This window comes from Globicephala melas, chromosome 17, assembly GCF_963455315.2.
Source record: "Globicephala melas chromosome 17, mGloMel1.2, whole genome shotgun sequence".
Taxonomy (NCBI): Eukaryota; Metazoa; Chordata; class Mammalia; order Artiodactyla; family Delphinidae; genus Globicephala; species Globicephala melas.
In genome coordinates, this window is record NC_083330.1 from 8246639 (window position 1) to 8262821 (window position 16183).

Consider the following 16183-nt stretch of genomic DNA (forward strand, 5'->3'; position numbering starts at 1 on the left):
CCTCAGTCACCTTGGGCCGGTGACTGAGCCTAAGGTCTCACCATCTAGCACCAGAACCGGCTCTGCGGTGCCCCCTGATTATCCCCAGGGCACCTGTGGGAGGAGGGTGTCAGGCTGCGGTGGGCTCGGGGCCCTGCGCCCCTCTGGGGCAGCAGAGCGGCCGTGGGTCCCCGTCTCCTGTGACTTACAGGGCACACACTGGACACATACTGGTGGAACAAGGTGTCCCTGGCTGGGAACTGGGTGTGTCTCAAAGGGGGCGCACGCTGACAGCTGGGGAAAACTGGGCTAACCAGATCACACCCGTTCTACCTGGTGACATGATGAAAAACACAAAGGTCACAACCATCACGATCCCCTACGTGTTCAACAGAAACATTTTTTCTACTAAAGTAAGGATTCTGCTTGGGGGTGTTTTTCAGCTTTGGAAAGACGTGGCAGGGTCTCTTTTACGGGCATCAGGGAGAAACCTGGAATGGGACCCGGAAATGGCATTTTCAAGCACAAACCAATGAACTGCACTGTGAAACATTCACATGGTTACAGGGGATTAAAGACCAAACCTAATTACGTGTGTGCTCGTGAGAGAGAGAGAAAGGGAGGGGGGACGGGGGGGAGGGGTAGGAGGAGGAAGAAGGAGGAGGAAAGAAGAAATGCACTTTCTCTACAGTAACATTATTAGTTGTCTGACTCGGCAAAAAATTCCGCTTTTTAGGAAATTCCAACAGGAACTTCAAGGCTTACACAGACCGGGCCATGCCTACATTTTTAAAGGTTTCATCTGACCTATTACTTCCTTGACCCTAAATTCATTCATTTCATGAAACTGAAAAGAGAAACTCATAGGGTTAGTATTTGAGTTGGTTGCCCAGAAGACAACAGCTTCTGATTCACGTTTCCTCTTCTGGCTACACAGGCTTTAGAAAACAGAGATTCGCTTGTTTTCACAGTGCCTCATGGCCTCGTAAACCCGTCGTCAGCACTCGCCTCTCAGTTACACCTCAGCTGTATTTGGCGCTCAGTCATCTAGAGATGGACTTCCCGGTTTCAAGCCTCATCAATCCCAAACTGTGCGCCAGCTCTCCTTAACCCACACCCTCCCTCCAGTTCGGGGCCATTTCCTCCTTTCCCAGATATTCTGCTCACCCCGCTTGGACGGCTGGCTCACTTTTCTCTTCCACATCAGATTAAGTCCTATTTTTAAAGGCTTCTCCTAACACTGATTTCTTGCGGAAAGCTTTTAGAGGAGCAGACTAATTCTTAACTATTTCCCTTCATTCAATTAAGACACACACATTTTTTTAAAAGTCAAATATTACTACAAGTCTTACAATGGAAGCAGCAGTACCTTACTCAAGTTTTCCCCAGAGTCCAACTCCCAACTAATCCCTTTAAATATTGTTTTCTCATATCTGCCTGCTTCTATCTAAGTAATCTGTTTATATTTTGCTATCTCTTGATTTATTAATTCTAGACTTGATCTCTCATTTTCTGTCAGGGAAGGGAACAAGTTAACGATTTGATGTCTTCTTTTCCCTCGTCTCCATCTAGCAGTTCAGCTCATGTCACAAACCTTTCATACATCTGGGTAAACTCACATCTGGGTTTTACTGAGTTGTAACAATTACTCTTCATGTCACATGCAGCATTTATAGATTCTGCCTCCTTTGCTTTGGCTTAATTCTGTAATGGCCTTATCACTGTTTCTTCTTTATAGCCCTGCAAGGGTGCTGTAAAACCTCTTATACTGTTCTACGCTTTGCCAAAAACATCATGTAAGCTATTACTTTCTTTCTCTCTTTCTCCGAAGATAGCCCTCCAGGAGCCACCTGCCTCGCTCTGCTCTGAACTGGTCGGTGTCTGGGCTTTTGCCGGACAACTGTCATCAGGGAGCTTCTCCTGACCTCTGCCCAGTATGAGGCTCCCTAATTATTGGATTCTAATCTGGATAAAGGATTATCTGTGTGCTTGAGAAAGGACACACCACAGGTAAAACTGAATTTCTAAAAATGTCTGAAGCTATTCTTAAAAAAAAAAATTTATTGAAGTATTTACAATGTTGTATTAATTTCTTCTGTACAGCAAAGTGATTCAGTTATACGTGTGTGTATATATATATATATATATATACTTTTTCATATTCTTTTCCTTTGTGGTTTACCGCAAGATATTGAATACATTTCCCTGTGCTCTACAGTAGGACCTTGTTGTTTATCCATCCTATATATAATAGTTTGCATCTCTTAATCCCAAACTCCCGACCCATCCCTCCCCTATACCCCCTCCCCCTTGGCAACCGCAAGTCTGTTTTCTGAGTCTCTTTCTGTTTCGTATATATGTTCATTTGTGTTGTTTTACAGATTCTGCATATAAGTGATATCACATGGTATTGGTCTTTGTCTTTCTGACTTATCTGAAGCTGTTCTTACACTTGATTGAAGGCTTGACTATGTACAGAATTCTAGGTAGTAAATAATTTCTACATAGACTTTTGAAAGCATCGATCCATTGCGTTATATAACATTTAGTGCTGCTGTTGGGAAATCTGATGCCTTTTGGATTTTTTTTTTCTTTTCCCCTCTAGAAGCTTTATAAAAGTCAATACAGTGTAGTGGTTAGGGGTGTAAAACATGGGAGCCAGGCTGCCTGGTTTGAAAATCTGACTGTGCCACTTATTAGCTGTGTGCTATCAGGCAAATTACTTAACCACCCTGTGCCTTAGAGTCCTCACTTATAAAGAGCATAAAATACTACTACTTCCCTCAGGAGTCTATAAGAAGATTAAATGTGCTAAAAGTAACTGTGTTATATATGGATAGAGCTATGATGATAATGATGAGAATTTTAAGATCTTCTTTGTTGATTTTTTTTTACTTTTTTTTTTTTTTTTGCGGTATGCAGGCCTCTCACTGTTGCGGCCTCTCCCGTTGCGGAGCACAGGCTCCGGACGCGCAGGCTCAGCGGCCATGGCTCACGGGCCCAGCGGCTCCACGGCATGTGGGATCTTCCCGGACCGGGGCACGAACCCGTGTCCCCTGCATCGGCAGGCGGACTCTCATCCACTGTGCCACCAGGGAAGCCCCAAATTTCCTTTTCTTATAAGGACACTAGTCACATTAGATTAGGGCCCACCCTAATGACCTCATTTTAACTTTACCTCTTTAAAGGCCCTATCTCCAAGTACAGTCATATTCAGAGGTACTAACGGGATGAGGAATTCAATATATAATTCTTGAGGGGACACAAGTAACTTGTCACACTAATGCAGGTTCAGGTTAGAACTAGATCCAGCTAAGAAAGCAAATAGCAGATGGGAAGGGATCAGGAATCAAGTAAGTCTATAGCAGCAAAATAAAGCATAGTCATGGGAAAAGTCAGGAAGAGTTACACTTTTAACACGTGAACAAACCATAACACAAGAATTCACAGAGCTCAGGTTAACATAAGCAAGAGTAGATAAGTAACTGTGTATGACTAGCTGTTAAGAAAAAAGGGAATTGAGAAAATATAGACATTGGCAACTGAGAGTCCCAGAGATGTGCGTGTACTTTGAAAGGTTCTGACTCTAAATTAAGAGAAGGCATGTGGTCGCAGACTATTCCAGGCCAAGTTTACGCATTCAGTTGGAGTTAGAACGCGTTGATAATAGTGGTGCGTTACTAAAATGTATACCATTTTTACCTCATTATCTAAGAACATGCTGGCTCTAGTTAATTATTTTAGGAATTACAGATCTGATTTTTTAAAGTCAGTTTACTTAAATCTTCGCTAAAACATGCCTATACTTTACACTGTGATGAGAAGACACGGGTGGCAGTGTCCCCTGCCTTAGAAGGAATATACCAGGTAGAGGGGCGTCCTCCTGAGCACCGAGCTGAAGTGATGAAATCCAAGCAAACACCACAGCGCGTGCGATGCTCTCACAGCAAGCTGATCTTAATAAAATCTCTAGGGAAATTAGTAGCATTGAAGGAGCAATCTCTTGCTGGTCCTAGTGCATTTTTTTTTTGCGGTACGCGGGCCTCTCACTGCTGTGGCCTCTCCTGTTGCGGAGCACAGGCTCCAGATGCGCAGGCTCAGCGGCCATGGCTCACGGGCCCAGCCGCCCCGCGGCATGTGGGATCCTCCCGGACCGGGGCACGAACCCGTGTCCCCTGCATCGGCAGGCGGACTCTCAACCACCATGCCACCAGGGAAGCCCCCTAGTGCATTTTAATCAGACCTCCTGTTTTTCAAGTTTGAATATAAAAATAAAGGAAAACATCTGACATTTCTTATCGTGGAAATAAATAAGGACCAACCAAATGAGAAAAGCAAAGGCTATTTATTCAGACAAGCAAGGGAGTCTGCCACGATCATCAGTGTTTTGGCAGAGACGTGGGAAAACTTTCTAGTGAAAGAAGAGAAGGATTCAGGGGTGCCCTGATTGGAGGCTGTTGGCCTGGGGAAGCTGTAGGCAGGCTGACTAGAAGCTGGGTGTTCTGGTGATTGGTGAGCGGAGCATATTTGACTTTCTCTGGTGGGTCCCAAGTTGGAAGCGGGGACAAAAACTAGGAAAGCTGTCAGTTATCAATCAAGTCCTGGCCATTTGGGGCAGAATGTGATAGAAGTGATTGTTTAGCTTTCTGGATTGCCACTGGAGATAGTAATCTGGCCTCCTGCCAGTCTGATCTACAGTAGGCTGGCTTCCTGGTTTAATTATTGTAGAAAAGGGGTTCGTTTCCCTGGCAGGCTGCTGCAGATTGTAGGTCAAGGTTCTATTTTTAGAAATGGTCTGGCCATTGCCGCTTAGTATATACAGTCTCTCGTATCCTTACTGAACGGAAAGGATAGCATAAAGTACGTGGCACAGGGCAAGAGAAGAGTCTTGGAGGACTGAATTTTGCTCTTTCTAAAGAGTGGGAAAAAAGGGGTTTCTTCTCCTAGGAGAAAGGCAAAAAGATAGCCCAGATTGCCAGGAGAAGCAGCCAGCCTGAGGGCTTCAAGGACACAAGAGTGCAAAGGAGACCCACATTCCTGTACTCTAGCCCAGACTGGCGGGGATGCCAGCCAACATTCTCAGTCAGAGGAAGGTAAAAGGGGAAATAAAGTTCTGTCGTTCCTTCCCTGCTCTACCCACGGGGAACGGTGCAGCGGGCTAGGTCAGGAGGGAGTAAAAACCCCAAAGCCCCTAATCTCAAGGGGCTGCAAGTCTGACAGAGACTTTGTTTATATATATAATAAACCACTTGATAAACAGATAAGCAAGTTATCTATACTGTGTATGTGCGCATGCATCCATCGGTGCGTATGTATATTAAGATACAGATCATGACCTACTGAAACAGAGCAGGACCCTGTGGTCCTTGCCCACCATGTCCTCCGCCTGCCTTTTGTCTGTGGAAAAACTTTAGCCAAAGAGTACGTTTAATCAGAGAAGTGAGAAAATGCGGAAGCAAAGAAAAGCAGTCAAACAGGACAAAACAATAACAGTTTAGTCAGGAAGCAAAGTCATGGACCTTTAATTCCTCCTCAAGGGCTACAGATAATATTCTGAGCCCTATCCTGTGAGCTGTCTTGTAGATACTGAAACCCTCACCGGGTGGAAGAAATTAACTACACGATGAGCAGACTGCAGCCATGACATGAGCTGCCACAATTACGAGAACTGGCCTCAAGGAAATGGGAACAAACCGACCCGGAACTGAAGAGTAACTGTACTTAAACCAATCAAGATGATGCTTGTCAGACCACCACGTGACCAATTTCAAGATGACTGTCAGAGCTGCCTGTGCTGTTTCTGCGCGCAGCCCCTCCCTGCCCCCTGGCTGTCCTTTGGACAGGAGTCCGCTGCCTCCACACACCTCGCCCTCTCCCCACCCCCATCCCCGCATGCCAGCTCTTGAGCGGTAAGTAGCCGGATCCCGCTTTTGGTAACACCGCTTGATCAAAAATTTTGGAACGGCAAATGGCGTACTAACCTACAGATGCAGCTTGCAGTGTAGTGCCCGGGTCTGTAAGTCAAACGCTGTACTGCAAGCTCCCGAGGTGGACCAGAGATAAAGGCAATTTTTAGGCATTTTTGAAAAAACTGACAAATATTGAAAACTCATCAATTTTGCTTTGAGAAAGAAAATGACCTTTGAGTTTGAAATAATTCAAAGAATTTCTAATATTTCACCCTTTTGATATGTTGCTATAACTGGCATCTTAGACCCTCCTATAACCGTAGCAGAGTGTCAGCTCTTATTAAGGGCTCACACTTAAACACACACGGGAACATCCATGATGGTGGTGTTTTGTTGTGTTTTGTTCTGTTTTTGCACCTTGTAGGAGAGGAGGAACTGAGGCAATTATTTTGCATTTGGAGAGAAAGAAACCGAGGCCCAGGTGGATGAAATGACTTCCTTAAGGTGTCAGAGCAGAGAGCAAAACTAACCTGCTTCTGAAGTTCACTTTTAAATCACATAACCATCGAATTCTGTAAATTCTCTGGACTCTTGTTGTCATTTTTAGTGAAAATATCATTGGAATCCAAAAGTCGAAAGTCTGATTTAGAAAAATAGGATTAAACTATTACGTTAATCTTAAGAAACTGCTTTCAGCACTTCTTTATAGGATGATACTTACTTTTCTATAAAATTGATAATCCTCTTACTTTATAGCTTAATTCCACTGTAAGTCTGACATTTTTGCTTCTGTCTCAATCCAATTCATTTCAAAAGCAGTTCAGCGAAAATATTCAAATATTTAATCACACAGATACGAATGCTGAACCACGAATTCACTCCTGTATAAGTCCTATTTTTGTCCAGGTGGCATTATTCATACACAACGGGTTTCTTACTTAATAAAAGCCAGAGCCTGAGAGAAAATGCCAGGAAGAGTATCATTCAATCAATCATTCTTACGCACTGTGTCACAACACTGGCAAGTTTTACTGGGCACTTCTCCAACTGTAATAAAACTACCGTATGAGGAGGGAAAACTTATCAGCGATGCTATATGCTTCTATCAGAGCAAATGCTGTGAAAACCTCAGAAAAAGCATGCAAGGGTTTCCCTTTTTCCCAGTGATGAATGCAGAGTTAAGTAGCAGGGAAAAAATAGAAAAGGGTTATTTTGAACTATGGTTTTCAGTTGCTATTGGCTGTTGTGCTCTCCATGTTACTACAGCGGTTTCAAGGCATGCATGTTTACATCTAAATTAGCCATGGAATAATTTGGATCAAAAAGCTAATCTCAAAAAGAAGAAGAGCAAACTTCTTAACTATGATGGCTTTCCTCTCACTGGAAGAGATTTCTTTTCCCTTTTCTATTTATAACCTAGCAAAGACATTAATCTATTTTTGTTTCAATTTCTACGTTAAATACCCCCAAAACACTTAGGGTTTTCATATTTGTTATTTGGGCAAAAAAAGTACTCAATTTTAATGAACATATGCCTAAAAGAGAAAACTCTACTGGGATATTTTTCTCTAAATTTTTTTCATCAAGTTGCACAGCCTCTTAACACCCCCAGTGCACGGAATTGCCAAATTGCAAGCTACACAATACGGGGAAACAATGACAATTCAACAAAATGGAAAAACACAGATGATAACATTTTACTGAACACTGTCCCGTGCCTTCGAGAAAATTGCACTCTACAGCTCACTGGAACATACAATGAAAATAATTTAAATGAAAATGTGCTATGCCTGGCAGTTAATCATTACGTAAGGGCCAGATCTGGGTAAGTATTCTAAAAGGATTTTGGCCAAACATGGCAGCTACCCCATCTAGAAGGTTCCCACCTTACAGTATGAATGCCTGGGTGATGATCCTTGATCCACAACAGTCAAATCTGTAATTTGAAAATGGAAAAAAATCTTGATATGCAAGTGTGTGTCAGCTAAATGGTTCCGGGCCCTGGGTTCCTCACACAGAAAGTTCTGCCTCGTCATACTCACGACTGGTGAGTGGTCACGCGAAATTACTTTAAGTCATAACATATACAATATTAACATTACTGCAAATCAAGGTAGTTAGTAAAGTAAAGCTAACTTTACAATCACAACCCACAGCTGTCACACACTCTGAGATTCTATGCTGCTGGGGACCCTGGGATTAATGCCCAGGACTTGGTTTTTTCTTCTTAGATGAAGCAGAGCTTAAAACAGGCAGGGCTGAAATCAAGCCCAGAGAAACAGAATTTTGAAAAAAAGATTTTAATAATCTTTTTTTTTTTTTGCGGTACATGGGCCTCTCACTGTTGCGGCCTCTCCCGTTGCGGAGCACAGGCTCCGGACGCGCAGGCTCAGCGGCCATGGCTCACGGGCCCAGCCGCTCCGCGGCATGTGGGATCTTCCCTGACCAGGGCACGAACCCGTGTCCCCTCCATCGGCAGGCGGACTCTCAACCACTGCGCCACCAGGGAAGCCCCCTGAAATAAAGATTTAATTGGCTAGAAGGAGAATAACATGAGACGTAAGAGCAGACCTCAGTAGCTTTGAGGGCGTAGTGAGGTACCAGTGAGGGCACGGACTTGAGCATAAGAAGGCCTCAGTTCCAATCCCAGCCCTCACCTATTAAATATAGGGCCTTGGGCAAATCTCTTAGTTTCTCTAATCCTTACTTACTCAAACGTAAGTGGGTACAGTGACACCTATCTTGAAGAGTTGTTGTAAAGATGAGAAGTATTATATACCAAAGTGCTCAGCACAATGATTACAAATAGGCATTTCATACACGATGGCTGTTATGTTATTATTTCAATAATACATAAAATTTCAAAATGTGCTTTCCGACTAATTTTTTAGAAACTAGAAAATACTTTCCTATGAAAACAAGGTAACACATAAATTAAAATTATAAATGATAACAATAACTAATGTCTATTGAGCACTTCCTACCTACTTATTAAATAAACAGCCATGGAACAAGCACTACTGCCACAGGCACTTTGCAGATAATGAAACAGAAGCATGAAGAAGTGTTGCTCAATGTCACATGGCTAGTAAAAAATGAGACCAAAAATTCAAAACCAGGCAGTGTGGCTACAGAGCCAGTGCTCTAAACTGCTTCACGGTACTGCCATCCACGGCCGAATGGATAAAGAGGATGTGGTGTATATATAGAGAGAATGGAATATTACTCAGCCATAAAAAAGAATGAAATTCTGCATCTGCAGCAGCGTGCATGGACCTAGAGAGTATTATGCATAGTGAAATAAGTCAGACAGAGAAAGACAAATACTCTGTTATCACTTACATGTGGAATATAAAAAATAAAGCAAACAAATGAATATAACAAAACAGAAACAGACTCACAGATACAGAAAACAAACTAGTGGTTACTGGAGGGGGGAGAGGGGAAGGAGGAGGGGCAAGATAGGGGTATGGGATTAAGAGATACAAACCACTATGTATAAAACAGATAAGTAACAAGGATATACTCTATAGCACAGGGAATTATAGCCATTATCTTGTAATAACTTCTAATGGAGTACAAACTGTAAAAATACTGAATCATGATGTTATATACCTGAAACTAACATAATATTGTAAATCAATTATACTTTAGTGAAAAACCAAACGAAACAGACAAACCAACAAAACCGCGCAATATGGCTATGGAGCAGATGCTCTAACCTGCCTCACTGTACTGCCTCACTGATGGTTAAGTTAGGTGTTCTTCATCAACCCCCAGAAACCTGTTTAGTTTTCAACATACTTGAACCACAACATATATATCACAGTTTCCCAATTTTTAACAGATTTATTGAGACATAACTCACATACCATAAAATTCACTCAATTAACTTTTTACAATTCAGTGGTTTTTAGTGCATTCACAGACCTGTGAGCCATCGACACTATTTAATTTTAGAACATTTTCATCACATCAAAAAGTAACTCCTTACTCATGAGCAGTTGCTCAGCCTCAGGCCCTCCCTCAGTCCCTGGCTCTCACCCCTTCCTCTCTCTGTTGATTTGCCTCCCGGACAGTTCATACAGATAGAATCATGGAACACGTGGTTCCTTCATGCTGTACCATGGGCCTTGGCACGTCTTCCCTTTTTATTGCCATTGTGTAATACACTACATTTTGTTTATTCTTTCATTCATCATTTAGATGGACCTTTGGGTGATTGGCCACTTTTTTTCTATTATGAAATGCTACTAAGAACATTCAGGGACGCATTTTTGTATGAACATATGTTTGCATTTCTCTTGGGGATACCCCTAGGAGAAGAATTGCTGGGCCTTAACTCTGTGTTTAACATTTTGAGGAACCGCCAAATCGTTTTCCAAAGTGGCTGCACCCCTCTGCCTCCCCACCAGCAAAGTTCCAGGGTTCCAGTCTCTCTCTCCACATACTTGCTACCACTTGTTAATGTTCATCTTTCTTGTTGCAGCCATCCCAGTGAGGGTTAATGCTATCATATTGTGGTTTTGATTTGCATTTCCCTAATGACAAATGTCATCGATCACCTTTACATAGGCTTCTCAGCCATTCATTATCTTCTTTGAATAAGTGTTCAAATCTTTCCCCATTTTTTAACTGAGTTATCTGTCTCTATATTGAGTTATCAGAGTTCTTATTATATTCAGAGTTCTTATTATATCATATATATATATGTTAGATATATGACTTGCAAATATTACCTCTCATTCTATGGATTTTACTTTCACTTTATTGATCATGTCCTTTGAAGCACAAAAGTTTTAAGTTTCGATGAAATCTAATTTATTTTGTCTTTTGTCACTTGTACTTTCAGTGTCATACCCAAGAAAACCATTGCCTAACTCAATAATGTTATGAACACTTCTATGGTTTCTTCTACAAGTTTTATAGTTTTATCTCTTACATTTAGGTCTATATCCATTTTGAGTTTGTTTTTATACATAGTATGAGGTAGCTTTATTTTTTGCATTTAGATATCCAATTGTCCCAGGACCACCTGTGAAAAAGACAGTTCTTTCCCCTTTGCATTGTCTTGGCACCTTTGTCAAAAATCAATTAATCATAGATGTAAGGGTTTATTTCTGTACTTTCAATTCTTATTCCACTGATCTATATGTCTATCCTTATGGAACTATCACACTGTCTTGATTACTTTAATTTGTATGTAGTAAGTTTTGAAACTGGCAAGTCTAAGTTCTCTTTGTTCTTTCTCAAAATTGTTTTGGCTATTCGTGGTCCCTTGTGTTTTCATACGCATTTTAGGATCCGTTTGTCAATTTCCATAAAAGAAAAAAAAGCCATGTGGAATTCTGATAGGGATTGTGTTGAAAGTTTAGATCAACTTGGGAAATATTGCTATCTTAATATCAAGTTTTCTGGTCCATAAACATGGAATGTGTTTCCATTTCTTTAGAGGTTTGAAATTTCCTCCAATACAATTTCATAGTTTTCAGTGTACGTCTTGCACTTCTCTGTAAGATTTATTCTTAAGTATCTTTTAAGAGTTGGATGATGACCCCCAAATTTACATGTTGAATCTTACTCCCCCAGTACCTCAGGATGTGACCCGTTTTGGAGATAGGGTCTTCACAGATGTAATAAAGTTAAAATTAAGACATTAGGGTGGGCCCTAATCCAATATGACTGGTGTCTTTTACGAAGGGTGTCCTTTATAAAAAGGGAAAATTCAGAGACAGATACACAAACAGGGACAATGCCATGTGAAGATGATGGCAGAAATTTATAAGTCACACAACTCCAAAGGTTGCCAGAAAACCACCAGAAGCTAGGAGAGAGGAATGGAACAGATTCTCTTAGCGCCCCTGGAAGGAAGCAACCCAGCTGACACCTTGATCTTGGAATTATAGCCTCCAGAACTGTGAGACAATTAGTTTGTGATACTTTGCTACTGAAGGTATATCAAGCTAATACAGTATCTTATATTCTTTTTTGAAGCTACTGCAAATGGAATTGTTTTCTTAATTTCATTTTGGGAGTGGGTTTGTTTTTTTTTTTTGCTAGTGTAAAGAAATACAATTTATTTTTGTATTCTGATCTTATAATAAAATACAGAATAAACATGGTCTAGGAAGACTCACTTAATATACGTCTATTGAAACCTCATTGAAAATTTCTTTTCCCCAGTAAACCAAATTGATCAGTGAAGTCTTATAAGTCTTAAAGAACAAGATGTTCTTTAACAAAAAAATTATGAAAAATGTAAAACATATACTTAAAGGTAGAGAAAAGAGTATAAGAAACCTCTATATATCCATCACCTAGATTCCAAAATTATCAGTATTTTGTCACTCTTGCTTTTCCCTTCTCACCTCTCTCCGATGAGTGAATGTAGCTATACTGCCTGGTGGGACAAACAGCCCACGAGTTTTGCCCCTGGGTAACCCTACCCCACCTGAACGAGAGTGAACTGAGAGGAGGTATTTGCTATACTAGTACAGCTGCCTGCAATCCAGACCAGCACAGTGGCCAAACTTAATGTCCTTTCCAAGGATGGAAAAGTTAGGGTATAAATGAAGAAAAGGAGAAATACAGCTGAAGGTAAGAGGATGAATAAGTAGGGTATGTAATGAGGGAAATCCAGTATTACATTAACACCTCGAAGAGGCTCAGGGCAAGATACTGTCTCTTAGCTCAGCTACACCAGATGTCTGAAAGGGTAAAGCCATATGTTGCCAAGACCACTCCTACTTCTGGAACTTACGAGATCTAACGGCGGCCTGCCAACCTGAGGGGCCTCGCCCTGGGAGGTACTTTCATATAATGTGAGAATGGACTGGACTCATTATTATTAATGACTGAATGAGATCTAGTAATGTGCCCACATCTGTTAACAGTTAGGATTCTTTTGTTAGAAGGGATCTGCGCTCAAAACCCAGAGGGTGGCTTCGGATAATATAAGACATATATCTGGTCTTTGTTTCCAGTTCCCGGCATAAACCTCCCGAAACCCATGAAATTTCCTGAATAACTGGAGTGACTTTTGTCATTCATAAGGACCCCTTTTGAGCACACCTGAATTTATGCTAATAGAACGACTTAGCATGGGGCCCCAGAGAGCCTCCGGATGGGGCTGGTCACCAGAAAGACCAGGTGATTAGAAGGCTGGAACTTCCAGCCCACCCACCACTGGGAATGGACATGGGTGTTGCAGATTAAGCTCTATAAATCTCTTGAACCACAAGATCTGATGTGCTTTTGGGTGGGTGCGCTTGTCCACAGGCCAGGAGGCTGTGTACCCCAGTTCCATGAGGACAGGAGCTCCCGCACTCAGGACGCTTCTGGACTTACGGGTGAAAGAGTGGTGAGAACCCTCCTGTCTTCCACTAGGCCACACACCAAAGAGATTTGTAAAACTACACGACAATTCCCATCTTCTTACTTCACTTTTTTTGCTTTGAAAATGTATTTTTTAAACTTATTGATGTTAACATGTAATGGAGTTATTATTTTATTTTCATAGAAGTCATATAAAGATTAAATTTCCTTTCAGTTTTAATTTCTAAAAATTATATTTATACATATAATCCCCCAGCACACACACACAAAACTCCTTGGGGTGCTCAGTAAGTTTTAAGAGTGCAAAGGGGTCCTAAAGCCAAAAGATTTGAGATCTGTTCTTCAACAAATTTCTTTCTTCACCATCTCACCTAAACTCTTGTCTGATGGGATGAAGATCCCTTTTGTATTTTCTGCAAATGCCACTGGAAAGAAAATCTGTCTCCTCCCTGACATTCCTTTCCATGAGAAGCTGTCTTTGAATTTAGAGGACGAGACAGACAAGGACTCGACAAAGTTAACACTCACCTTCACTAATTCCGTGTAGCCCGTTTCCTTGGGGGTCCACCACGGCTGGGCTTTCAGTCCATGAACGTTGTAGAGTGAGCGCTGCCACACAGATGCAAAGTGGCCCCTCTGGTGCCCAAGCTCGTACCACTTATATGCCTGGAAGAGTTCAGAAAGACTGAACTCAAAACGAAGCAGTTTTACTAATTTTACAATTAAAGTCCCTAAAAACAAGGTCTGACTTTTAAATAAAGAGCTTGCTAGTCAGGTGCCCAAATCTGTTACACTGGCAAAAATACTGTTATTTGATTGGGTCTCTGATTATGACCTATTATTTTAAATAAATGTGTGTTTTTTATTTTCACTCCTAGGCTGAAAGCTCTCTGAACACAGGACTCCACTGCACTCACTGGTCTCCCCGGAGTGTCCAGCAGAATCTAGGACTTTGTTGAGTGGATAAATCATTTAAGACACAAAAGGGGACTATGTTTATATTTTAGCTTTCATTTCTTAAAGTCTGTGTTTCCTTTCAAAGGAAAGGAGTATGATTTTCATCATTTCTTCACAGATATCTGCATTTACTGAATTGGGATGTTAAGAAGGACAGCGACTTCCTTGTTTTGTTTTTTGGCCACGCCTGGTGGCATGCTGGATCTTAGTTCCCTGACCAGGGATTGAACCCGTGCCCCCTGCAGTGGAAGCGGGGAGTCCTAACCACTGAACCACCAGGGAATTCCCGGACAGCAACATGAACAGTCTTCTCACGTCCACATGAAGAAGTAACGAAGTATAAATCCTCCATTAAAGAAGCAGACCGAAAGAAAATATTATTCTGAGTTAGCAGTAAATAGAGTGATAGCCCATGTCAGATTTTTTTAGAAGGGAATTTGTGTTCCTAGTATTTTTTCTTCCTGCCATAAGGGATAACATTTGCGGTTGCAGGCTAGCTGTAACATGATACAACTTGCCTCCAAGAAGACTAACTAGCCTTTTCAGGGACAGCTGGCTGCAGTCTGCAGCTCCACACGTACCCTTCAAAGGACGCCCGAACCACATCCTCTCCCAGGAGCCCTCCCCACATGCCTCCTGCACCGTGCTCACCCCATTGTCTTTAGACGGGAAGACGGTTCTAGGAGAGTGCCTAATGGTATCGCCTCCATTATTTTAATTCTGATCTAATGATTACTTTTGAAGAGTGATTCCAAATACATATTTTGATCAATGAAAACAGGCAGTTAATATCAGGCAGAGTAAGAAGATAGAAGAATATCTTCATAAAACCCCATCTTACTTTAGATGTAAGAAATAGTAACTTTTAAGTCTCTTAAAATTCATAAGTCAAAAAATATCCTTCGTTAGAAAAATCAAGTGTGATAGCAGAACCACTCCTATTTTCAGTAACACTTTTCAGCTTACTACTAGCTTGTGCATGCGTAATTTCATTTGATCTTTCCAATAACCCCAAATAGCTCCACTTTACAAATGCTCGATCTGAGATTTAAAAAGACTAAATATGTTGAATTATCACCCAGGGCAATTTATTGGCAATTTATTCCTCTTTCCTTCTATCTTTGTATCATTAAAAAAAAAAAAAAAAACTATCACAAGGGATCTTCTTACTTAATTATCTTTCTCAATAATATCTCAAATTAAGAATGTATATACTAATCACTTATATGTTTTCCTTGAAATACATGTAAGTGGTAACCATAAAGTAATTTCTTTAAAAACGGCTCACGGTTCATTCATTTCAAAAAATATAGCATTTTACCTTTGAAATTAAATTGACTATTTCAGTTATTTTTGTCCAATTTAAATTTAGGGTCTTGTTCCCTATAATCTTCAGTGTTAAACAACATTATTAATTACAACAGATGATTTTTGGAAACTCTTACAGTCAATTAGATTTTTAATCATCAGCAATTCATTTTAAGGACTGGGCATATTGTTAGAGTAGTGAGAAAAATTCTTATAGGAAAATATATTATATTATTATCATATTATATTAATATACATATTATAGAAAAACTTATAACTCTAGTTCAGGAGTTACAAGTCTTAGATTTCAAGTCTTGGCCTTAACACTCACCAGGCTGAATGTCTGGGCAAGAGACTTTGCTTACGGGGACATGTTTAACTGCCCATAAGAGCTTTTCTGACACTCAAAGTGCATCAAACAGGGCCCTTGGTTTTACACCCTCTGCCATTTAACTTTTACAGAAACAAAACTGTGAAATGATATATTCGAAATAAAAAAAAATCATCTTCAACGATACCTTCAATTATATAGGGGACCCAATGAATTCAGCCAGACTGCTTTTTTTTTTTTTTAAACATCTAGACTACCTCACAATAAAAGTTGCTAGAAAATCCATGATCAAGTTGTTAGAATCCTCTGAAAATGTCCTCTTTACAGGAATACTAAAATAGACAGAAAGCATAGCTGGGCACCT

At 40.8% G+C, this 16183-nt stretch overlaps 1 protein-coding gene across 6 annotated transcripts in view; it reads right to left on the reverse strand.

The window, feature by feature from the left end:
* The window catches only part of ASPH (aspartate beta-hydroxylase), a 243162-nt gene that overhangs the window by 60148 nt on the left and 166831 nt on the right, over positions 1 to 16183 (reverse strand). For all 6 annotated transcript variants that reach the window (XM_060287666.1, XM_030859675.2, XM_060287664.1 and 3 more), the window contains one exon: positions 13752 to 13889. In XM_060287666.1, the coding sequence (XP_060143649.1) occupies positions 13752 to 13889 (138 nt within the window). The remainder of the gene's footprint in view (positions 1 to 13751; positions 13890 to 16183) is intronic.